The 26,310-nt window shown below is 42.8% G+C and overlaps 1 protein-coding gene across 6 annotated transcripts in view; it reads right to left on the reverse strand.

The window, feature by feature from the left end:
• Positions 1-18,072: 18,072 nt before the first annotated feature.
• The window catches only part of LOC105479465 (potassium voltage-gated channel subfamily Q member 5), a 566,685-nt gene continuing 558,447 nt past the window's right edge, over positions 18,073-26,310 (reverse strand). For all 6 annotated transcript variants that reach the window (XM_011737415.3, XM_011737416.3, XM_011737418.3 and 3 more), the window contains 2 exons: positions 24,420-24,546; positions 18,073-22,399 (listed from right to left, as the gene is read on the reverse strand). In XM_011737415.3, coding sequence (XP_011735717.1) covers positions 21,437-22,399; positions 24,420-24,546 — 1,090 coding nt within the window. In that variant the 3' untranslated portion in view covers positions 18,073-21,436. The remainder of the gene's footprint in view (positions 22,400-24,419; positions 24,547-26,310) is intronic.

The raw sequence follows: 26,310 nt of genomic DNA on the forward strand, positions 1-26,310 counted from the left end.
ACAAGACCCTGTCTCTAACCTCAGAACAAAACAAGAAAAACAAAACCAAAAACCTCTCTACCATCAGAAAATTATTGACACTTTTGGTTTCAGATGTGCGTGTCTTGCTGTGAGTCCACATCCAGCAGGGACAGGTAAAGCTAAGAGAACCAGGGCTCCTCTCCTTCCTGTGTGTATGCACCTTCCCATTGAATACACGAAATAAAGATGATTACTTACTCTATGTGTTACACTTGCAAATCTTGCCTTTTTTATTGCTCTACAATATGAGGTAACCAAGATTGTACATAAGTAGTATTAGACAACTCGCTGCACACTATCTCTGACTCTGTGTTGTCCTATGTGGTACTTAGGATAATATTATTTTCATAATTATGCATGAATAATTTTTCTAGGGCCACTAGCTGGTCCTAGCTGGCTGCCTTCTCCTCCACCCCTGCTGACTACATAAGTGGTTTGTTATTTTCCAAAGATAAGTTTTGTAAAACTTGTATTTTAGATTTTGGGGCACATGTGAAGGTTTGCTACATAGGTAAGCTTGTATCACGGAGTTTGTTGTACAGATTATTTCATCACCCAGGTATTAAGCCCATTACCCACTATTTATCTTTTCTGCTTCTTTTCCTTTTCTTACCCTTCACCCTCAAGTAGAACTCAGTGTCTGTTGTTTACTTCTTTGCATTTATGAGTTCTCATCATTTGGCTCCCACTTGTGAGAACACACAATATTTGGTTTTCTCTTCCTGTGTTAGTTTGCTAAGGATAATGGCCTTCAGCCCCATCCATGTTCCTGCAAAATATATTATCCTGTTCTTTCTTATGGCTGCATAGTATTCCATGGTGTATATGTACCAAATTTTCTTTATCCAATCTGTCACTGATGGGCATTTAGGTTGATTCTATGTCTTTGCTATCATGAATAGAGCTGTAATGAACATTCATGTGCATACATTTTTATGGTAGAATGATTTATATTCTTCTGGATATATACCCATTAACGGGATTGCTGGGTCAAATGGTACTTCTGCTTTTAGCGGTTTGAGGAATCACCATACTGCTTTCCCAATGGTTGAACTAATTTACACTCCCACCAACAGTGTATAAGTGTTCCCTTTTTTTCTGCAATCTCGCTGGCATTGTTTTTTGTTTTTTTTTTTTTGAGGTTTTTTTTTTTTTTTTTGAGATGGAGTCTCGCTCTGTTGCCCAGACTGGAGTACAAAGGTGCGAACTCAGCTCCCTGCTACCTCCGCCTCCTGGGTTCAAGCAATTCTCTGCCTCAGCCTACCAAGTAGCTGGGATTACAGGTGCCCGCCACCATGCCCAGTTTATTTTTGCATTTTTGTTAGAGACAGACTTTCACCATGTTGGCCGGCCCTGTCTCAAACTCCTGACCTCAGGTGATCTGCCCGCCTTGGCCTCCCTAAGTGTTGCCATTATAGGTGTGAACTACCATGCCAGGCCACATGTATGTCTTTTGAAAAGTGTCTACTTACGTCCTTTGTTCACGTTTTAATGGAGTTGTTTTTCTCTTGTAAATTCGTTTAAGTTCCTTATCCGTGCTGAATATTAGACCTTTGTCAGGTACTGTGATAGTTAATATTAAGTGTCAACTTGATTGGATATAAGGACGCAAAGTATTGTTTCTAGGTGTGTTTGTGAGGGTGTTGCCGAAGGAGATAACATTTGAGTCAGTGTACTGGGAAAGGCAGACCCACCCTCAATCTGGGTGGACACCATCTAATCAGCTGCCAGTGAGGCCAGAATAAAAGCAGGCAGGAGAATGTCGAAAGAGTAGATTAGTCTTCTGGCCTACAATTTTCTCCCGTGCTGGATGCTTCCTGCCCGCGAACATCAGACTCCAAGTTCTTCAGCTTAGGGACTCGGACTGGCTTCCTTGCTCCTCAGTTTGCAGACAGCCTATTGTGGGACCTCACTTTGTGATCGTGTGAGTCACTACTCCTTAATAAACTCTTTATTCATCTATCCTATAGTTCTGTCCCTCCAGAGAACCCTGATGAATATGGATGCTAGTTTGCAAATATTTTCTGTAGGTTGTCTTGACAGTTTCTTTTCTTTTTTTGTTTTTTTTTGAGACGGAGTCTCGCTCAGTCGCCCAGGCTGGAGTGCAGTGGCACTATCTTGGCTCACTGCAAGCTCCGCCTCCCAGGTTCATGCCACTCTCCTGCCTCAGTCTCCCGAGTAGCTGGGACTACAGGCGCCACCACACCCGACTAATATTTTGTATTTTCAGTAGAGACGGGGTTTCACCGTGTTAGCCAGGATGGTCTCCATCTCCTGACCTTGTGATCCACCTGCCTCGACCTCCCAAAGTGCTGGGATTACAGGCGTGAGCCACCGCACCCATCCTCTGTTGACAGTTTCTTTTGCTGTGCAGAAGCTCTTAAGTTTAATTAGATCCCACTTGTTAATTTTTGCTTTTGTTGCCATTACTTTGGTGTCTTGGTCAAGAATTCTTTGCTCTTTCCTATGTCCAGGATGGTATTGCTTAGGTTGTCTTCCAGGGTTTATATAGTTTTGAGTTTTATGTTTAAGTCTTTGACCCATCAAAGATAATTTTCTTTTTCTTCTTTCTTTCTTTTTTGGGATGGAGTTTCACCCTTGTTGCCCAGGCTGGAGTGAAATGGCGCGATCTTGGCTCACCGAAACCTCTGCCTCCTGGGTTCAAGCAATTCTCCCATCTCAGCCTCCTAAGTAGCTGGGATTATAGGCATGTGCCATCACGCCAGGCTAATTTTGTATTTTTTTTAGTAGGGACGGAATTTCTCCTTGCTAGTCAGGCTAGTCTCCAACTCCCAACCTCAGGTGATCCATCTGCCTTGGCCTCCCAAAGTGCTGGGATTACAGGTGTGAGCCACCATGCCCAGCCAAAGGTAATTTTTGATGTTGAATCTGATTTTTCTCTTTAAGAAACTGGGTCTCCCTCTGTCACCCAGGCAGAAGTGCAGTGGCATGATTATAGCCTACTGTAACCTTGAACTTCTAGGTTCAAGCAATCCTCCTGCCCTAGCTCCTGAGTAGCTGGAATTACAGGTGAGAGCCACCAAGTTGGTGAATATGATTTTTCCTTAGTGCAAGTCGACGAATCTGATTTTTCCTTAACGTTTTAGCACAGAAGTTAAATGGTTGCTTAATTTTACCAAAAAGGTAATATTTGAGAATATTTTTATCAACATGTACACAAAGCTACCTAGAAAATTAGCTTTCTCAGTAGAAATCCAAGCACCCTGATAATACTGGTGTCACTTAGGAATAAATGTTTTGAAACTTAGCTTTTTTTTTTTTTTTGGCCTCCCAACATAAAGCCATACAAGGAAACTTCAGGAAATTAATAATTTATTTATAATTTTTTTTCTTCAAAAAACCTTTCAAAGTTCAGACACTAACACTGATGTGAAATATCAAATAGCTCTACAGGACAGATAGAAACAGGAAAAGTCAGATGATTGGCACCCAAAAGCAACAGCAATTAAGCAGTTGAAAGAGGATTGGATTGTTGGTTAATATTTGTCTATTTGAAAGAATCAAGTTGGAGATGTAACTTCTTGCGAGAAGGAGATTAAGTCACACTTGATGTTTCCCCTCACTGACCAACGGACTGGGCTATCTTGTTAACTCTCTTTTCTGTTTAATTGCATTCTGTACTCTAATTTTCACAGAGTGTGAACACATACATACACACACACACACACACACACACATATATAATATATACATATATAGATATACAAACATTATATATATATATATAATTTTTTTTTTTTTTTGGTTTTGAGACAAAGTCTCACTTTGTTGCCCAGGCTGGAGTGCAGTGGCATGATCTTAGGTCACTGCAACCTCCGCCTCCTGGGTCCCAGCAATTCTCCTGCCTCAGCCTCCAGAGTAGCTGAGATTATAGGCATGTGCCACCACTCCTGGCTACTTTTTTGTATTTTTAGTAGAGACAGGGTTTCACCATGTTGGCCAGGCTGGTCTCGAACTCCTGACCTCAGGTGATCCACCCGGCTCGGCCTCTCAAAGTGCTGGGATTACATGCGTGAGCCACCATGCTCGGTCTCAGAGTGTATATTCTGTCTTATTTTCACCCCTGGACAGAAGAAAATCTGTTTATTTCACCCCACTTCTTTAAGAAAAGGCAATTCTCTCTAGGAGGAAAAAGAAAACCAGGAAGAAGGAGAGAGGAAGGAGGGGGAATAAGGGAAGATGAGAGAGAGAGAGAGAGAGAGAGAGAGAGAAAAGTAGAACATCAGATTAAAGTAGAAGACAGGAGAGAGGGGAAGGAAAGAGGGAGCAGGAAGGGGGATGCTCTAAGCTCTCAATTTCAGGACTGTGCAAAATGATTTTCCAGGAGATGCACATGTGGTCTCATATTTCTCACAATAGTCTACCTGGGGTTCCCTCCTCAGGTCTGTCTCCCACTACCAAAACCCAGTATAGCCAGTCTCGCTGCCTTACCTGGAGGGAGGACCAGGACCTGGTGCCAGGTCTGGGACTCCACTGCTGTCCCTGAACAGACTCATTTGAGGCATTCACATTTCCCTCCACTCTTGGGGGAACAGCCTGCAACAGGAAAGGAGTGTGTGGTGTGAGTGTTTTTCCAGGGTCACCAGCTGGTCCTGGCTGACTGCACCCCCCTCCCCGACTACAAACACTTCTTTGAGGCACAGATCTCCTCTGTCGGTTGAGGGGCCTATGGGTGTTACTCGGGGAGCAGGCTCGGGGGTGGGTAACTGCTGTTGCTGCTGCCGCAGCTGCAGGAAGAAGGTGGAAAGACGCTGTGGGGCGTACTCAGTCTGGAATCTGATTTTTTTGTTTGTTTTTTGCTTTTTGCTTTTTTGGACAGGGTCTTACTCCATTACCCAGGCTGGCCCGCAGTAGTGCAATCTCAGCTCACTGCAACGTCTGCTTCCTTGGTTCAAGCGATTCTCACCTCAGCCTCCAGAGTAGGTGGGACGACAGGCCACCACGCCGGGCTACTTTTTGTAGTTTTGGTAGAGATGAGGATTTGTCATGCTGCCCAGGGTGGTCTCAAACTCCTCAGCTCAAGGAGGTCAGCTGCCATGGCCTTCCTAAGTGCTGGGATTACAGGTGTGAACCACCTTGCCTGGCTAGAATTTGATTTTTAAAAACTTTTTTTTGAGGCTGGGCACCATGGCTCACGCCTATATTCCCAGAAATTTGGGAGGCTGAGGTGGGCGGATCACCTGAGGTCGGGAATTTGAGACCAGCCGGTCTAACATGATGAAACCCTGTCTCTACTAAAAATAGAAAATTAGCCGGGCTTGGTGGTACACACCTGTAATCTCAGCTGCTGGGGAGGCTGAGGCAGAATTGCTTGAACCTGGGAGGCAGAAGTTGTGGTGAGCCGAGATCGTGCCATTGCACTCCAGCCTGGGTAACAAGAGCAAAACTCCATCTCAAAAAAACAAAAAAACAAAAAAAAAAAACCCACAACCCACCAAAAAAACCTTTTTTTTTGGAGCCACTTGCCCAAAATCTTAAAATAAAAAATCCTGATGACTCTGTCTTCAAAACAAATCCCAAATTCATACATTTCAATTGCTAGTACTCTAGTCTAAAACCTATTTTCTTAATTCTTTTTTCAAAAATTCAGGCCCAGTCTAGGTGTGTTGGCTGGTGTATGTAATCCCAACGCTTTGTGAGTCCGAGGTGGGTGTACCACGTGATGTCAGGAGTTCGAGACCAGCCTGGCCATCATGGTAAAACCCCATCTTTACTAAAAATACAAAAATTGGCCGGGCACAGTGGCTCATACCTGTAATCCCAGCACTTTGGGAGGCCGAAGTGGGTGGATAACCTGGAGTTCAAGACCAGCCTGACCAACATGGCGAGACCCTGTCTCTACTGAAAATACAAAAATTAGCTGGGCATGGTGGCCTGTGCCAGCTACTTGGAGGCTGAGGCAGGAGAATCACTTGACCCTGGGAGGTGGAGGTTGCAGTGAGCCGAGATCATGACATTGCACACCAGCCTGGGCGACAGGAGTGAAACTCCATCTCAAAAAAAAAAAAAAGAAGAAAAAAGAAAAAATAACAAAAAGTAGCCAAGTGTATGCACCTGTAGTCCCAGCTACTTGGAAGGCTGAGGTGCAAGAACTGCTTGAGCCCAGGCAGTTGAGGGTACTGTGAGCCAAGATCTTGCACTCCAGCTTGGGCAACAGAATGACTCTGTCTCCAAAAAAAAAATAATAATAAATAAATAAAATAAATAAATAAAATAAGTAAATAATTAAATGAAATTCAGGCCCAAAGTCCAAAATGTTCAAACTATTAAGATGTCTTTTACTGAATTTCTTGCAATGACCACTGTTAATAAAAATATTTGCACTTTTAATTTTACTAAAGGAAAAATTAAAGGAATATTCAATTTTGCTTGACATTCTCTAAATTTTGAGTACTCAAATATACTATGAGTTTCTTTTTTTTTTTTTTTTTTTTTTTTTGAGATGGAGTCTTGCTCTGTCCCCTAGGCTGGAGTGTAGTGGCGTGATCTCGGCTCACTGCAAGCTCCGCCTGCCGGGTTCAGGCCATTCTCCTGCCTCAGCCTCCTGAGTAGCTGGGACTACAGGCGCCTGCCACCGCACCAGGCTAATTTTTTGTATTTTTAGTAGAGACGGGGTTTCACCGTGGTCTCCATCTCCTGACCTTGTGATCTGCCGGCCTCGGCCTCCCAAAGTGCTGGGATTACAGGTGTGAGCCACCGCGCCCGGCCGAGTTTTCTTTTGGTTACCAAACTAAGAATAACATAAAAAAACTGATAAGTCAAAATCAAAGTTAGGTTTTCCTAGGTTAATTATAATAAAATGTGTACTTTTTTTTCGATGAAGTCTCACTCTGTCACCCAGGCTGGAGTACAGTGGCATGATCCCTGCTCGCTGCAACCTCTGCCTCCTGGGTTCAAGCGATTCTCCTGCCTCAGTTCAAGTGATTCTCTTGCCTCAGTCTCCGGAGTGGCTGGGATTACAGGCATGCGCCACGTGCCTGCCTAATTTTTGTATTTTTGTATTTTTAGTGGAGACGGGGTTTCACCACGTTGGCCAGGATGGTCTTGAACTCCTGACCTCAAGTGATCCACCCACCTTGGTCTCTCAAAGTGTTGGGATTATAGGCATGAGACACCACACCTGGCAAATGACATATACTTCTAAAGTTAAAATACCCTCTTGTTTATTATACAGTGACATATAACTGTTAACGTGTTGATTTTAAAAAACAAAATTAACCAGCTGGCTCACTGCAACCTCCACCTCCCAGGTTTAACCAGCCGGGTCATTATATTTTCACTATTATATTTTGCAACACAATGTACATGAGAGACCACCTGTACGCAGATGCAAACAATGTTGTCCCGATAAACTTGTGATCAGTGGATTCTGGCAGTGGTGTAGATCTGAACCCCACAGTTAAAAGTCCTGATGGCTGAGTTTGACTTTGGTCAAAAGGGGAGGATGATAAGTGAAAAAGCACCTAGGAACTTGCAGTTGGGAACTGACAGGCAAGTTCAAGTCTTCCCTACCAAACATAAACATCTCTTGTAAAATATTTTAACCAGTAAAGGTTGCTCAGTAATTGTCATGCAACAAGATGTAGAGAGTTCACTCTGTGTTTGAAACCAGAGAGATTTGACACTCTGCAATCAAGACCACATTAATCCCCCTACCTCCCAGATAAAGTTACCAGGATAATCACCCAATTGCCCCATTTTCAAAAACTGGTCCCTACTCCCTAAGCACTCTCCTCTAGTCAACTCCTATAATCGACTCCCTACGACATGCTTATTTTCCTGTGTTGTCTACTCTCCCTTGATGCGGCACACCAAACAAACCTAGTCTTGTTGGAATATACTATATGGTCACTGGGTGGCTGCCAGCACCTGTGCAAATCTAGGGAGCCCATTTGGAGCCTTCCTGCACCTCCATCCCTCAACCCTTGCCCTGCCTCCTTCTCATTTGTCTCAGCATCCCTTGATGATCCCTGCGTGAATCAGTTCTTACACTGCTGATTGCAAAATAGTGACTTCACTCCAAAATTCTTTGAATTTAGAGTGAAGAAAATTTTTGATTCTGGGGCATCAGAAAAGCAAGCACTAGTCAGATGATTAAGTTTGGCATGAAAGGATTTACCTCAGAGCAGATAATTACTTGGAATGAATTATCTTGGGAAGAGCTATGGGGATTGGACACCCACCCTAAGGTGGTTCAAGGGGCGGGTTGTTTTGTGTACCTATAAGGATAGAGCCTAGGCCCTTCCCTCACTTTTTCTAAGTCCTTTGCCAACCAGTTGCTTGGACGTGACCCTCTTCTGAATCAGGTCAAAGCAGAGCATAGGCATGGGAACAAGTGCTCTCAGCAAGAAGCCGTGGTGGACCCTGCCTGAAAACTTTCATGCTCCAATGGTGTTCCACATGGAAGAGGACCAGGAGGAGCTCATCTTTGGTGAGTGGTCTTTGCCCACATCCCCTCCTTCATCCTTGTCTTCTCAGTTTTCAATCTTTTACTCCTTTTCCACCTTCATCAGTCACACGTCCGTTCCCCCAAGGCCACCTCCCAACTCCCCAAGGGCTGGTGCTTGACAGACCCTCCTCTCACCTCTTATGCTCACAGGGCACGGTGACACATACCTTCGCTGCATTGAGGTGCACAGCCACACCCTTATTCAGCTGGAGAGTTGGTTCACAGCTACAGGCCAGACTCGTGTGACTGTAGTCGGACCACATAGGGCAAGGCAGTGGCTGCTGCACATGTTCTGTTGCGTGGGGAGTCAGGATTCCTGTCGTCATGATCAAGGTAGGTATCCTTGGCTGAACTGTGGTAGTGGAGGGCTTGATGGTGGAGTTCTGGCTGAGTTGTGTGGCACCTTGGATTATTGAAGGATCCCTTGTGTGGCCCGGGAATCCAGGTGGTTCCTAGAGTTCACTGGGAAGGGAAGGGCTCACTCTTGTGGCATCCAAATGCTCAGGGAGTAGAGGGTAGTGGGGAGATATAAATGGGTTACCTTGGAAGGCCTGAATGGGGTGACATCCTCCCTGCAATGTCCCTGGTGGAGTCCAGGCCTGCCAAGGGCCCCAGTAATGGGCTCTGCTTCACCAGCCCCGGGCACTTCTTTTGCAGGCCTTGAGATGCTGGAGCGTGTCCGGAGCCAGCCCCTGACCAACCATGACCTGGTCGCCTCCATTAGTGTGCCACCATACACTGGAGATCTGTCTTTCGCCTCCAGGATAAGTGGAAACATCTGTCTTAGCGTTCCTCAGCCTTCCCCTTATCAAGTGATTGGTTGTTTGGGATTCCATTTGAGTTCACTCTATTTGTAATTAAGGACTGATCTCCCCTGGAAAAGTGGGGATGAAAGGAGAAGTCTTGGCTTTGCTTTTGGTGAGAAAGACATGAAAGACACTGAAGAAAGTTTGAATTTGTGGCTGGGACCTGTCCCTCTCGGATCTTGTAGACATGTGTCTGAGGGAAGTCTCCTGAACGTAAGAAAGTGTTATTGCAAAGCAATCCAATAATAAGCTACCTATGATGCAAAGCCTTCGATGTGCTGTTCTCTTTCCTTAGGATGAACTTATTCAGCCCTGAAGGGGATTCTCTGGACAAGTGCTGAGGTCTGGGGAGGCCCAGCCCAGGGAAGGAGCCGGGTACGAAAGTTGGCACTTTCAGGAACTGCTCCTTTCAGGTCTGGAGCCTGGTTAGGCTGCTCTGAGTTGAGTGAAAACGGGGGCTTCTGAAAAGGGACCCTCCTAGGATCCCCAGGGTTTTCCGGGACCTTGAAGTGCAGACAAATGGGGAGAATGGAAAGGTGGGAGGAAGGGTCCAGATGGAGATTCTGAAGTCCCTCAAGCTGTGAATTAATCCATTCCAGAACACTCTCCGAATGCCAAATCTACATTTGGATCTCTCTAGCCAAGATTACGGCAAGCTAAACCTGTCCTCAGTTGAACTCTTCCCACTCAAATTTCTTCTTTCTCCAGCAGTCTGTATATCTCATAATGAGGCAATTGCAGTCATCTAGCATAGAGCGACGATGGTGACTTGGACTAGAGTAGAATGGTAGAAGTGTTAGGAAATGGTTGAATTTGCAATCTATTTTGAAGCCAACACGATTTGTTAATTACATGGTTTTTACATGGCCAGTTACCAAATAAGTCAGAAAGATCATATTCAAAGTATAAAAACACTTATGAATTTGCTTGAGGAAGAATATAACTAAGCTACACTATTCTCAAGGAGAATATCATGTTTACTTTTAAATCTATAATTTAATAAGTGATGGCTCATAAACTAGAGGAAAAACTTATTTTGTAAAAGACATGTGCAAAAAGAGTATTTTCTCTCTCAAGTTTCATACCACAAATGATGAAATCAATATTTTGTATTTTAAGGCCATAATTCTCATCTCTAAATACCAGTCACCAGAGGTTTCTATGTGGGTACATCCTAGGTATCATAATGGAGGAGTGAATATCTCAAACACTGGCGTGAGATTACGAGCACTTAAATAGTAGCTCTACCAATAGATAGCTTTATGATCTTCAGCAAGTCACTGATTTCTTAGCGCGCTGGTTTTCCCATATAAAATTGAGATAATACTGACTACCTCAGGTGAGAAATTTTCTTTTGCCTGGATTCTTTCACCGTCTTTCTTCTAACAGAACTATTGTTTCGTAAAGTCGTACGCTACCTCCCTAGCTCCAAAAGGGGAATGGTGATTGACATAAGCCAATCAGGCCATACACATTGTAATTCACTGGTCCAGGAATGAGCATGTGACCTGTATTAACCTAACCAGGTTAGGATTTATATTCTGCACTTGGGTGGAGGGTTTCCTGCCGCCTCCTGTCTCTGGTTAGATGTGATTTTTTTTTTTTTTGAGACGGAGTCTCGCTCTGTCACCCAGGCTGGAGTGCAGTGGCCGGATCTCAGCTCACTGCAAGCTCCGCCTCCCGGGTTCACGCCATTCTCCTGCCTCAGCCTCCCGAGTAGCTGGGACTACAGGCGCCTGCCACCTCGCCTGGCTAAGTTTTTGTATTTTTAGTAGAGACGGAGTTTCACTGTGTTAGCCAGGATGGTCTCGATCTCCTGACCTCGTGATCCGCCCGTCTCGGCCTCCCAAAGTGCTGGGATTACAGGCTTGAGCCACCGCGCCCGGCCTTAGATGTGATTAAGGAGGTGTGTGGCATTAGTTGCCATTGTTGTTATCTTGCAGACAATAAGAGGAGCATCAATAATATACAGCTGAAAAGGAGGACAGCAGAGACGGAAATAAACTGGAACTTTGATGATGTCAAATTGTGTTCTGCCTGGAGTTAGTCCTACCTCTGTTCTTCCAGTTAGATAAAAATGTCCTTCTATTGAAGGTTGTTTCTTGTGGTAATGTGGTAAGGATTATATTTTATGGTAACTAGGAAGCATTTTTTGACACAATCTTGGGCAGTCACTAAGCCTGGGTTGTTATTCTAAGGCTTGGGATCCAAAGACTCTGTAGGCTGGGCTCTGGGTGTGGCATTGGTAGGAAAAAGTAAAGAGAAGTGGGGAGCAGAAGTATGGTGTTACAGGGCACAAGGATGGGGAACAGTAGATAGTCCCCCTTTTTTCTTTGGGGTCTACAGTGAAGTTTGACAGAAGGCAGTCTTTCTGATGAGTGGTCAAAGTCTAGGCATGGGTGTCATCTATGGGGTTTGAGTCAGTTGTTTTGGGGCATGGGGAGGAGTAGAGACCAACAATGTGAGGTCTAAGTGGGATGGGAGTGGGGCTCTTTAGGTCCTAGTCTTGTAGAAACATGATTACTGGTTATGTGGCATTAATTTCTTCCCAGGCCCCTTTGGAAAAGTAACAGATTACTTTATACAGTAAAGACCTTTGGGAAAAGTAACAGATTAAATTTGTGACACAGTGCGAATGAGGCTTAATGATTGCACTTTCCTCTTGACTGCAGAGCCTCTGAAATTAGGGGTTGGAAGTTGTTGAAAGCCAAATAAAAGTCCTGGGGTGAACAAAACACCTGTTCATTAACATATTGAGTCTCTACTACATAGTATTGTGTGAGAAGCTAGAGGTATAATGTGAGTGAGATATCCCTGCCCTTAAGTTGTTTTAATCTGGGACATTTGTGGTGACTTTGGGCCCTAGGGAAGAATCTAGAGGTGATGTTCAGGAGGGACATCTGGGCTGGTGATTGGGCGGGATCATTCTGCATTAGTAGTTGAAATCATAAGCGAGACCACCTGGGGAGAGCATGGAGTCCGAGGGAGAAAAGGGAAGAGGCTGATGGAATCCATGGGAACACCTACAGTTAAGAAATGTGAAACAGTCCAGGCATGGTGGCTCACACCCGTAATCCTAGCACTTTGGGAGGCCAAGGCTGACAGATCATAAGGTCAGGAGTTTAAGACCAGCCTGGCCAACATGATGAAACCCCGTCTCTACTAAAAATACAAAAATTACCTGGGCATGGTGGCATATGCCTGTAATCCTAGCTACTCAGGAGGCTGAGGCAAGAATTGCTTGAACCTGGGAGGCGGAGGTTGCAGTTAGCCGAGATCATGCCACTGCACTCCAGCCTGGGTGACAGAGTGAGACTCTGTCTCAAAAAAAAAAAAGTTAAATCAGCTCAAGTCGCTGAATTGATTGTTCTCCTTCACTCAGCAAATAGAAGATTAAAAAATGAAATATTTCCGTTTGATGGAGGGGCCTGGCAAAAATAAAAAACAAATTAAAAAAAAAATAAATGAGAAACAATAGGAGCTTGGAGAAGTCTATAAAGATGACCAAGCCAGAGAGGTAGGACTGTGGCAGTGTGAAATATGTACAGTATTTGGTCTTAGTCCTGTTTCCTGACATACAGCTCCTAAAACCTTTGGAATCTGCAAATTGATGAGTGTCTTTAGTATGCTAATGAGATGACTGGTGGCTGAGAACCCTTGGGTAGCTTCAGGATGGGGACTGGTCACAGGGAAGGTCAAGATGTGATTAGAGGGTTGGAACTTTTCAGCCCCACCTCTAAATCTGGGAAGGGGAGAGGGGCTGAAAGTTGAGCTAATCACCAATGGCCAGTGATTTAATCCATCCTGTCTATGTAATGAAGCTCCATGAAACCATAAAAGGACTGGGTTTGTGGAGATCCTGGATACTTTAACACTTGGAGCTTCCTGGAGGGTGGCATGCCTGGGGAGGGGGTAGAAGCTCTGCACTCTTTCCCTCATAACCTTGCCCTATGCATGTCTTCATCCATATCCTTTGAAACATTCTTTATAATAAACCAGTAAATGTGTTTCCCTAAGTTCTGTGAGCTGCTCTAGCAAATGAGTCCAATCCCAGGAGTAGGAATCCCGATTTATCCCTAGTCGGCCAGAAGCCGAGGTAAAACAACCTGGGGCTTGTGATTGGCATCTGAAGTGGAGGGCAGTCTGGTGGGACTGAGCCATCAGTCTGTGGGATCTAATGGTACTTCCAGGTAGATAATTCAAAATTAATTTTTTTTTCTTTTTTCTTTTTTTTTGAGATGGGGCCCAGCTCTGTAGCCCAGGCTGGAGTGCAGTGGCATGATCTCAGCTCACTGCAACCTCTGCCTCCTGGGCTCAGGTGATTCTCCTGCCTCAGTCTCCCGAGAAGCTGGGACTACAGGCGCCTGCCACCACGCCCAGCTAATTTTTGTATTTTTATTAGAGGTGGGGTTTCATCATGTTGTCCAGGCTGGTTTCGAATGCCTGAGCTCAAGGGATCTGCCCACGTCCACCTCCCAAAGTGCTGGGATTATAGGATTACAGGTGTTAGCCACCAAGCCCAGCCCAGAATTGAATTTAATTAGAAGACACCCAGCTGTGTCCACTGCAAAACTGATTGATTGGCTGTTGGTGGTGTTAAAGGAAATTTAAAGGAGCCCATTGATTTGGATTGAACTACTACTGCCAGGCCCAACAGACCAAACCACAACGGAATCACTCATGCTAAACTTAGACATCGCCAAGCCAAAACTAAGTTGTTTGACCTTTCGAGAAATCAAGAGAGATAGAGACAGTAACTAAATTTCCAAACAGGCCAGTTTTAGCCAACATGCTAAAGAAGTTCCCTTTGCTTTTAAGAGGAAATTAACTGAAGCTAATCTGCATTTTGTTTACTGTTTCTGCTCTTCTCAGCTCTTTTCAGTTTATAAAACCAGCCTCCTCTGCTTGACTCACTGTAACATTCATTCAATTGTATAGAAGGAGGTGTTGTCCAATTTTAGAATTGCAAACAAAACCAATTAAGATCTTCAGACTGAATGTGTTGTAATCTTGTCTTTTGACAGTAGGGAGAAATCCCCATACACGTCTTGGCGACCAGAGGTCACAGAAGTCTTCTGTGTTGATTGTTGAGTGAGAGTTCAGGAAAAATCCTTTTTTATTTTTTCTCCATAACTTACAGAGACAAACTGGAAAGGGGTGGCGTTCTGAAAGATGAGACATTTTAAGAGAAAGAAAGAGTGATTGCAGTGTCCACTATTACACAAAAGCCAAAAGGCATGCCGGTTGAAGGTGTCCCTTGAATTAGCCTTTAAGAGGTCATGGATGAATTTCTAGTGCAGCTTTTCTGTGGTGTTGGGTGGGCGTGATTCTGACTGTCATGTGCTGGTTAGTGGGTGGATGCTGTGGAAATGGAAGTACTTTATATAATTTATTTTATAAGATGCAGTTTGTTTCTAAAGTCAAGATGATGTATAGAGTAAAATAAAGAGGAAGGGAGGGTACTGGAAAGTTGTTGGTAACATGGGAGAGAGGCTTAAGCATATTTATGAGGGGAAAGGGTGAGATGCTGCAGATATGGGGAAGCAGAGGGCAGCAGGTGACAACCAAGGGCTTGGGAACCCAGAGTGGAAGAATTAGTTTACCCTAAAGGCAAGGAGTGGCCAGGTGTGGTGGCTCACGCCTGTAATCCCAGCACTTTGGGAGGCTGAGATGGGTGGATCACCTGAGGTCAGGAGTTCAAGACCAGTCTTACCAACATGGTAAAACCCATCTCTATTGAAAATACAAAAATTAGGCTGGGTGTGGTGGCTTACACCTGTAATCTCAACACTTTGGGAGGCCGGGAGGGTGGATGACCTGAGATCAGGAGTTTGAGACCAACCTGGCCAACATGGTGAAACCCTGTCTCTACTAAAAATGCAAAAATTAGATGGGCATGGTGTTGCATGCCTGTAATACCAGCTACTCAGGAGGTTGAGGCAGGACAATCGCTTGAACCCAAGAGGTGGAAGTTGCAGTGAGCTGAGATCGCATCATTGTACTCCAGCCTGGGCAACAAGAGCAAAACTCTATCTCGGAAAAATAAAACAACAAAAACGACAAAAAATAAAACCCCAAAATTAGCCAGGCATGGTGGCACACACCTGTCATCCCAGCTACTAGGGAGGCTGAGGCAGGATAATTGCTTGAACCCAAAAGGTTGAGGTTGCAGTGAGCCGGGATCGCGCCACTGCACCCCAGCCTGTCTCAAAAAAAAAAAAAAAAAAAAAAAAAAAAAAAGAGCAAGGAGTTCCCATCCTGGAGTGGGGTTTGCCTCCTCTCCCACCAAGCAAGCAGAGGGATTTCTGGTAAGGGGGGTGGAACGGGGCATTGCAGCATTGGCCAAGGACTCAGATGAGGAGCGCCAGCACTTCTGAAAAGCATCTGTGTATTGGGGGTGTGCATGGTGTGATGTCATCATGGCTTATGTGAGGGTGAGTGGCACCCTGAGCTGCAGCAAGGGTAGGGTGTGAGTACCTAGTTACTTGGGGGGCACAGGAATGGATAGGGATTGGTGATACAGGAAGTAAGTCACAGTGATGCAGGCAAAGGAACAGAGAAGGAAGAAGCAGCAAGTAATGGAAACGGATGAGTGTCACCAAAGATAAAAAAAAGCAGCTGGGTACGGTGGCTCATGCCTGTAAGTCTTAGCACTTTTAGAGGCCAAGGCGGGTGGATCCTCTGAACTCAGGAGTTTGAGACCAGCCTGGGCAACATGGTGAAACCTCATCTCTGCTAAAACACAAAAAATTAGCCCGGCATGGTGGTGTACACCTGTAATCCCAGTTACTCAGGAAGCCGAGGCATGAGAATTGCTTGAACCTGGGAGGTAGAGGTTGCAGTGAACTGAGATTGCACCACCACACTCCAGCCTGGGTGACACGGAGACTGTCTCCAAAAACAATCAAACAAAACAAACAAACAAAACAAAAACAAACCTAAAAAAGCATACAGGTGAAAAGTTCTAAAAGTAGGTGCAGGTGTTGTGACACTGTATGGAAACCCTAGAACCCTGATATCTATCCTAGAGCATACTGGACTTAAAATAGTCACCAACATGGTAACAGAAATGAAGTAAATCATGTGACTAGGCAAAGAGTAATATACCATTTCAATGTACCTTTGACCTTCCTATTTATTTGAACAGGAAAGTTTTGCCATTCACCAGTTTTGTGGTGCTGTGGTTCCAGGGCAGTGCCTAAATCGATAGTTTGCATGTAATGTATCTGCTACATTTCAAAACAGAAACGCCTGTAGTCAGTATTATCTCAATTTTACATGGGAAAACCAGTGCACTAAGAAATCAGTGACTTGCTGAAGATCATAAAGCTATCTACTGGTAGAGCTACTATTTAAGTGCTCGTAATCTCACGCCAGTGTTTGAGATATTCACTCCTCCATTATGATACCTAGGCTGTACCTACACAGAAATATAGCAGATTTCTGCTACATTTCAAAAACAAATCACGCAGTGGCATGATCTCTGCAGTCTTGGCTCACTGCAACCTCTGCCTCTTGGGTTCAAGCAATTCTCATGTCCAGCCTCTTGAGTAGTTGGGACTATAGGCACACACCACCATGCCTGGCTAATTTTTGTGTTTTTAGTAGAGGCGGGGTTTCACCATATTGGTCAGGCTAGTCTCGAACTCCTGACCTCACGGGATCCAACTACCTTGTCCTCCCAAAGTGCTGGGATTACAGGCATGAGCCACTGTGCTCGGCCTATTTTTGTTTTAAAAACATTTTTAGATTTCTATTTTGTTTTCAAATCTCAAAGCTGTGTAAGATAAAATTTAAATTTTTTCAAAGAAACACTTTTTACTTGTACCAGATTCTCGAAGCAGTTGAATCTAGACTGATAAAAGTTGTTACTTCAAGATCTGGCAGCCCATTTTCATGAATGGTTAGGACAGAATGACTGTTGTAAGTATATTTTGTTTTAAATGGTGGGAGTGGGAAGTACTGCTAAAGTATTTCCAAAAATGTTTGGAAGCGGTTTAACATTTTTAAGTTGGTCAAGCAAGCATATACTATACACAATTTTCTTTTCCCTCATCTAGAAGTTGATAGAACAGGCACATACCTATTTGATCTCTTTACACCCATAGTGGGAAGCCTCTTCCTCCCTCCAGGATAACGCTCCCTAATTCTTCCTCCTGTCTAAAACATCTCTGTTGGGCTTTGTTGCTTTGTATTCCAGAGTTTTATCTCTTGAAAATTTATCTCCTTGAAAGTAATTCCACTGGGATTAACCCTTGGAACTTAGTGCAAAATTGGTAGTGAAATTGAAAAAATGGGATTCTTTTTTTAGGGAAGAAGAAAAAAAGGTCCTTTGGGAGCAGAAGCCCTTCCCTGGTGAGGCAGAGCTGGGTAGGTGCTTAAAATGGTAGTTCTGAGTAGCCAGAGGCTGCAGCATTTGGGCACCCACCTGGTCCCCATTTCTTAATGTTGTTTAGCAAATCCCTTTATTATAGTTAAAACGAAACTCACGTGAATATGTGGTATGTGAGTTACAATCAATTTCGAATTAATATTTCTCACAAAAACCCCAGGAGCATATGCAAATCTCCCCCCTTCCCAAAATACCAAAGACTTCTTCAGTAACACTGCAAAAAGATAATTTTTGTATTTCAGTCCAAAATCTGTATACAGTCAGTTTGGTAGACTTGGTCCAGTCAGTTCAGAACCATCTAGTTAGTTCCAGATAAAAATAGTCACACTAGCTGTTTATAGACATCTTTTTAATGTTTTACTTTAAAACAAATAATCCCAGTAGAAGAGAGCAAAGGAAATTACACTTTAATGGTAGCTTGAAATGGATATGGTGTTCCTGATTTATTTGTTTTCAGGAAACAGACAATTGCATTGTCATACATGACTTAGAACTGCTCACTTAAATGCACATAATTATATTAGATTAAGTTTCTTTTACAAAAACACAACCATGTCATTTAAGGCGAAAAATACCAGCTTCTAGGGAGACAAGTTAATATTGATGATATTTCCTCAATCTGATTTAGAGAAATGATCCATTAATTTAGTTACCCAGGTTTCATCATCCTTATAGTTTTGCTTTGCAAATGGGCATGAGAATTGGTCACTTTGTGCCTGATTTCCTCCTCTCTAGTAGACTTATTTTACTTGCAAATTAAGAACTTCAGAATCACTGAATCAATGGGAGGTGAGAAAGGCACCTTAGAACAGATCAGGACTTAAAAACTCAATAAAGTTATTTTAAACAAAACTTGCAATCTACAAATATTAATTTAGTTGAACAAAATGCAAACATTTAGATCAGACATAGCAAAATTTTTTTAGTTAATCTCATACAAGGGATATTTGCAATTAAGTAATAGCTTGATCAACCCTACATGTTGAAGGCAGACACACTTGTACTGAGAAAGCATATGGCTACTCAGTGCTCAGCTAAATTGTGCTTCAAGACATCATTAAAACTGACCAATGGAACTTTGCTTAGTGTAAATGGGAGACCCCTCTCATTTCCACAGAGAGTAACGCGACAGACAGAACCTTACAGTTTCCACACAACTATCTTTTAACATCCCCCAATGTTTGTGCTAGAGTAAGATAGACACAAAATGGTCATGGCTTCAATGTATAAAAGTTTTTCACAACATGGTTTATCACATTTTGCTATGATTAAGACCTCAGTGTTGTGTGTAGGTTTTCTTTCTGAATCTTCGGTCTTCAGCAATGCTGGGTGAGCTGTACTGTGTTTGAGGCTTAACGAAGCCTAAGGAGGGGTCCCCAATACATTCAGAATTCCTGCTGCCAGTGGGGTTCGACCCAGGACAGAGTATGTCCAAGAATCAGTGCTACCTGAAAGTTGCTGCCTCCCTCCTCTTCCTCTGTTAATACTGGGAGACAGCCTGCCCAGTCATGGCAGGTGTGTGGCTTTAGGTCAGTGGAGGGGTGTGTGTGTGTATGTGTGTGTATGCAGTGTTCTTGGGAAGGGGGAATCTTGGGAGGGGGAATCATCACTTCAGGTTGAATGAAGATGAAAAATTGATTTTCATAATTTACTAACATTCTGTATTTTGAAAATGAAAACAATTGCTTAAAAGGATTGACAAAGTCTTAACTGAAGTGTAAAATTTAGCCTTTATCTTCTATGTGTTTCCAGCAGCCAAAAAGATTCTAAATGATTCCAACTGTCTCAGAATCCAAGTGGGATGAGAAGAGGAAGCTTTAAAACTTTCCATGTTTATCAAAAGGGACAAGGTTCTAAAAGGTTGAGAAGCACATTTTAGGTAAAGCGGAGAGCTGGTTGACTTGGGGATGGAGGCTGGTTAAGGCCTGGTGAAGTTCAGAAGCAACATTCTGGCAGGGAATGAATAAGGAGTTAATGAAGAAAAGCAGGGGAGAGTCAATGATGGAGAAAACCTGTTGGGGAGGGCTGGGGAGGACTGGGGAGGATTGGTGGAGTTCAGGGCCTCCTTCTTCCTTTGAACATCCACTTGATAACCCTGATCATCTGCTTGGCTGCTGGAGAAGTACTTCTGGGGGCGGCATTAATGTCTGCCAAGGAAACAACTTCCTTTCTTGAATCCTCCTGTGGCTAGGGTTTAATTGAATTGATGCTATCTCTTATGTTCTTTTCTTTTGAATGTCATTATGTTGGCTGAAGTTCTGACGACCTAAGATAGCTAGACGGGTTTCTAACAAGCAGTCAGCATTGCTTGCTTTCTGATAAATACATTTGTCGTTTTGTTTCCCTTGGTCTTTTTGCTGCTGTGATATATTTAAGTTCTGATGTGCAGACCCTGCCAGTACTATCTAGCTTCTAATTGTAAATGTTTATATCAGGAAATTGAACCAGTAATTTCAGATTTGGGGCAATATTCTTGGGAAGAATAGAAAATTTTCACTACAGTATAAAAAGTAAAGGAAGTTTCGTCTTAGACTTTCATATGCAAAATGTACACATAATAGCAAAAGACATTCAGGGCATATTAAAAAATAAATACCTTGCAAAAATTCTCTGCTTATATATAAGAATAAGGGAAGATTAGGTAGTTGAATTCCCTAGCAATACTCATTTTCTAAAAAGTCTAGTTCTTCTATTTTGGTTTGTTTCTCTCCCTCTCATGCCCTTTGAGGGGGAAGTCATTTTCTTTTACTTTGCCAACTTCCTGGTGGTGTTTCTGGATTCTTTTCAAGCCTTTCCTATCTCAGTCCCACTCAAATGTCCTGTCCCCCAGGGTCCTACCTGTATGTCAGCAAAATGAGAATAGCTTCTCACACTTGCCCTTTACATGGGCAGTACTGGCAAGCCTGGGGTTGGCGCCACTGCAGAGAAACCAGTCCAATCACAATGGCTGTTCTACTGACCAGTATTTCATACGCTTGTGTAGAAGTTGACCACTTATAAAGTTGATTCTGCCATTAGGGAATACGTTTTCATAAAGTCAAATATGTCGGATAGTCTATTTGCCCCACTGGCCCTGAATTTCATTATTTGCACATTTTCTAATTGAAGAACATTCTTGTCATAAAGAACAACATGAAAATGATGTGCAAAATTGCTTGCCACAGCGCTAAATCACCAAAAGCACACAAATTGACATTCAAATTACATTAATAATAAAATGACTGAATAGGAACGGGTTGGCAAATATATCTTGAAATAAGCAGCCATTTCTATTGTTCCCCAATTCTGCTTTAGTTGATACCTTATTAGCAGCTGTTGATAGCCATTGTGTTTAAATATACATTATGGCCTAATCTTGAAAATGTAGTTTGTATTTAGTCACAAAGCAGAAATGCCTGAAATTTGAAGGTGTTTACTCCCATAATTTCAAAATACAGTGTCAAATCTTCTAAATGACCTAAACTTGACATATTCATACACCCTATAGCATTAGCTGTGTTTGGTTTCTCAGGCTTTTTAACTCAAGGTACATTACTAAATGAGTGGGTTAATGTTGATGCACCTTGGAATTTTAGCCATCCCTAAACATGCATTTTCATGCAATTAAAAGATAACGGGCTTATAAACTGCCTTTCATGTTCTTCCTGATTCTTGCAATTTCAACTTTTTAGAAGGGCTTTCGAAATAGTTCATGCAATGATATGTATGGCTAAAGGAACTGCTATGCCTGGAAAGAAAATGAAGAACTTATTTCAGTTTGACATGAGGCAAGCTGAGGGCATCTGTACTTTCTCCTGCCTTACAAATGCTCTGAGATGATCGTGACCTTCCAGTCCTTAGAGAGTCTGATGCGAAGGCAGCTTCCCTGGCAGGCTGCGGTGCGGCATCAAAAGTGTCTGTCTCTGTCTCTTCAGGACCCACCTCTTCATCAGTTATAAACAATTTGGATTCCCTCCATTTGGGGTAAAAATCTTGGCTGCCTCTGGAGCCACTTGACTCACTCCCTGAAAGTTGTATATTCAGTTCCTCGGTCGACCTGATCAGGTTTTGCACAGACAAAGATTTGCCCAAGTCCTTTGGCACCATGGGACAGACAGACAACAGAGTTTCTCCTCCCATGTCAAAGCTTTTCCTCATAGAACGGTCCTTGGCGAGATTTGACTGTGCAACCTGAACATTTTCCTTGGAGGCAACAAGGCAGGTGGTGACGTCAGAAATGCTTTCCTGTAAGCCTGCAGGGTTTGGGTGCAGAGTTTCTGGCCTGGGCAGATGCTTGATGGCTGGGAGAGGAGGTGGGATCTGTAAAGTTGTTGGGGCTGCTGGCTTGGGTGCCGTGTTTATTTGGTTTGCAACGGTATTGGTGGCTGCCACTGCTGAGCCATCGCTTTGACTCATTGGCACCTGTGTTGCTTGACTGTGCATAGTAGGGCTAAGCGCGTAGAAAGTCTGGGCACTGAACTCATTTGGCGTCAGAATGAACTGCAGGCCTCTTGAGATGTTGGCACTAGTTGATCTGGATAAGCAGCCACTATTTTGTGTAGAACCCGAAAGATCTTTGCTATCCACGGGGCTTTGATAGTCAGATGTCTGTTCACATTCAAAAGGTGGGATCTGGAATGAAGCCAAAGCGAGGGCTGAGGCAGAGCCTTTCCGAAGGACCTGTTGATAGATGTCTAGTAGGCAGTCCAGCTTGGACTCTATGGACTGTACCTAGAAGTGAGGAAAATGGTTACACATGAGTATAATCTGTTATTAGGAATGGACTTCATTTTTTAAATTCTAAATGTGCCAACACATTTAAAGAAATATTGAACATAAAGTACGATGCAGTCTTGACCTTTAGTGAATGTAGCATTTAGCAATGATGGGGTCAGAGGAGGACTTAGGAAGATAGGGACACTTTGGCTTCTATATAGTCTTTATTAGCATCTCTCCCTCCGCCACTTCTTTAAATAGTGCCTCTCAAAAGTCATATAAGCACTATAAAAATACAACTTTAAGACTTTCCATTCCAGGCTGGGTGCAGTGGCTCACGCCTGTAATGCCAGCACTTTGGGAGACTGAGGCAGGAGAATCACTTGAGCCCAGGAGTTTGAGACCAGCCTGGGCAACATGGCGAGACCTCGTCTCTACCAAAAATAATACAAAAATCAGCCAGGTGTGGTGGTGCTTGCCCGTAGTCCCAGCTACTAGGAAGACTGAATTGGGAGGATTGACTGAGCCCAGGAGGTAGAGGCTGCAGTAAGCCATGATTGTGCCACTGCACTCCAGCCTGGGTGACAGAGAAGTCCCTGTCTGGAAAAAGAAAAAAAAAGACTTCCCATTCACGCCAGATTGTCTTTCCTAAGTCTCCTCTATGAAGACATTCTGAAACTACAGAAGTCTAGTAAGGAACTTATTCTATAATGAAATCAAGACGTTAAGTATCACTCTAGGTGATTCTGAATTTAAAGGTATATAAAAAAAAGGTACAAAATGCTCCAGAATTAATACATGAAGTATTTTTGATTAAATTGGGGGAGCCATTTGATTTCTGGAAAATTGTCTTTTTATATGAAGATACAACAGACTTGAGGTTAACAAACATTCAATGTGTCATCAGAGTTATAATAAGGTTTTATTTATTTTATTTTATTTTTAGTAGAGACGGGGTTTCACCATGTTGGTCAGGTTGGTCTTGAACTCCTGACCTTGTGATCTGCCCGCCTGGGCCTCCAAAAGTGCTGGGATTACAGGCGTGAGCCACCACACCCGGCCTTGTTTTATTGTTAAAAGGAGTGACCTGATGAGTGCTGTGGCCCTTGCCTGTAATCCCAGCACTTTGGGAGGCCGAGGCAAGTGGATCACCTGAGGTCAGGAGTTTGAGACAAGCCTGGCCAACATGGTGAAATCTGTCTCTACTAAAAATACAAAAATTAGCCGGGTGTGGTGGCACATGCCTGTAATCCCATCTACTTGGGAGGCTGAGGCACAAGAATCACTTGAACCTGGGAGGCGAAGGTTGCAGTGAGCCGGGAACATGCCACTACACTCCAGCCTGGGCAATAGAGTGAGACTCTCTCAAAAAAAAAAAAAAAAAAAAAAAAGAGAAAAGTAGTGACCCAAAAAAAGAAACAATAAAAACAACCAAAACACAAATGAAGAATAGATCTTTGTTATTTTTAAACAATTTTCAACTATTGGAAATCTACAGTTGGTTCCAATTAACTATTAATTGATAAGATGAAATTTTCTATTCCTTAATGGAAATCCAAAGTATTTCAGAGAGCACTATCTACACACAAAGAACATTTAATTTTATTCACTATTTTGTGATTTTATTTATTTTAAAATAATCACTGTAATACATACAATTGCCTATAATAAAATTTATTTATTTTTATTTTTTTTTGAGACGGAGTCTCGCTTTGTCGCCCAGGCTGGAGTGCAGTGGCACCATCTCGGCTCACTGCAAGCTCCGCCTCTCGGGTTCACGCCATTCTCCTGCTTCAGCCTCCCAGTAGCTGGGAATACAGGCATGCACCACCACGCCCGGCTAATTTTTTGTATTTTTAGTAGAGATGGGGTTTCACTGTGTTAGCCAGGATGGTCTTGATCTCCTGACCTCGTGATCTGCCCGCCTCGGCCTCCCAAAGGTGCTGGGATTACAGGCGTGAGCCACTGCGCCCGGCAATACATTTTGATTTAAAAAATTCTGGCTAAAAAGTTACCCAGCGTAGTTGAGTTGTACCTGTTTTTCAACCTTGACCACCCGACCGAGCATACTGAGATCATCTGTGGTCTCATGTTCTGCTGTTATTTTCTCTCGGCTCTTCTTATCTGATGTGATTTGCCCTTTTCCAAGAATTTGATCAACACTATCAGAGAAAGAGGAGATCTGATTATGAGGGCTGAAGGTGGAGATTGCCGTAGGCCAGAATGAAGAGTTTTGGGAAAAAAAATTAAAAACAGTTATCTTCAATTTATGTAAGATGAAATAAGAAAGAACTTCTTCCAGTTGATATGCTTGTTTTAACATGAGATTACACATGAGATTAATTTTCTTATTATTCTGGTCCAAGATAAAATCACTTACGGGTGATCTTCTGAAGTAAAAGTGTCCTAAACTACAAAGTAATATGTTTCTATCTCTGATCAGGCAGTTCCTGAATTTAACCATTTCAAAATATGACAAAAATCATAACTATAGTTATCTTACATTAATAGAACAGATTAGTCTCTGAGCATTTATTATACTTATGTGAAAAATAAGCAGATAAGAAAGCTATGGTCTTTTTCTTTTGGAATTCAAGTTGGAGAAAATACATGAGCTAGAAACCCAAGACTGGTTCTATAAATTCTGTAACAGTTCAACTTTATAAAACCTTGGGAGTCATAGACAGTTTTATTAAAGAACTTAGAAGGCCATGGCCATCTAGGCAGAGATTGTAATATGACCACAATCTCTGGTCATGTTACAGATGTTACAGAATGAATTAAAGCAATTTCCAAGAAAACTTGATCAGCCTAAATGAGAATCACTTTCTTCTTTTTTTGTTTGTGTTTAGAATTGAATTATCAAGAGTATTGACAATTTTCCAGTTTACTTTGTCTGCAGAGAAACATAGGCAGTACTCACTTCCTGCCATGACATCTAATCTACTAAACTGCAAACTACAAAGTCTGGGTCATTATTTTATCAGTCTCTGGATGTCCACAGGTCCTGGCACACACGATGGGCTCAATAATTACCTGCTGAATGAATTAACAAATTGTTATTTCTATAGCAATTGATGAACAGGTATTTTACTAAGGGCCCATTCTATGCCTCACACTGGGCTAAGTGTGCTGTGGGGACATAAAAAAAGTTCAAGACTCAGTCCTTGCATTTTGGGCACTATACAATCACAAATGCTGGTGATTTGTGCTGATAATAAAGCAAGGCTCTTCAAAAACTGAACTTACTAAATATTTTGGCTTTGAGATAATCACAATCAACTATATGTGGTTGGAATTAATATATGGAATTCATTTCTTTTAATCACTCAATAAGATGCTACTAGAAGGATACTATATATCTAGAGCCATACAGGATATGAATGAAGGAAAGAGCTCAATCTTAGCCCACAGCAAGGTGAACACACTTGTGACCGGGAAACAACACAAGGGCCAAGTCTCAACTTTGGCCCAGCACACCAAGATTCTGAGTGCTCTTGTGCTCTGCAGTAGACTCTACTACTGTATAAATGTCAGAGAAAGGCCTGTCTTCACAGGTTGGATGGTTGGATGAAACTTAATGAAGGACACATACTACGTTATTCCCAAAGGACGATTAGAATTTAGATAATAAATGGAATTTAGACAATTTAGGAGCAGCAGTAATAATTCAAACATCAGTAACAACCATTGATGTTTATTAGACACAGTGCCAGGTCTGTTACATGTTATGAATTACATGCATTAACTCATTCAATCCTCATGACAACCCTATGAGGCAAGAACTAACTTTCTTTCCATTTTTACAGATGAGGAAAATGAGACAGTTGGATGCTTTGAATGCCTGAGTTATATCTATGTTAAAAGCAAAATAAAATCAATGTTAAAAGCAAATTCCATTTGCCCACTAAAAATGAACTAAAAAT

This window comes from Macaca nemestrina, chromosome 5 (assembly GCF_043159975.1).
Source record: "Macaca nemestrina isolate mMacNem1 chromosome 5, mMacNem.hap1, whole genome shotgun sequence".
Classification (NCBI taxonomy): domain Eukaryota; kingdom Metazoa; phylum Chordata; class Mammalia; order Primates; family Cercopithecidae; genus Macaca; species Macaca nemestrina.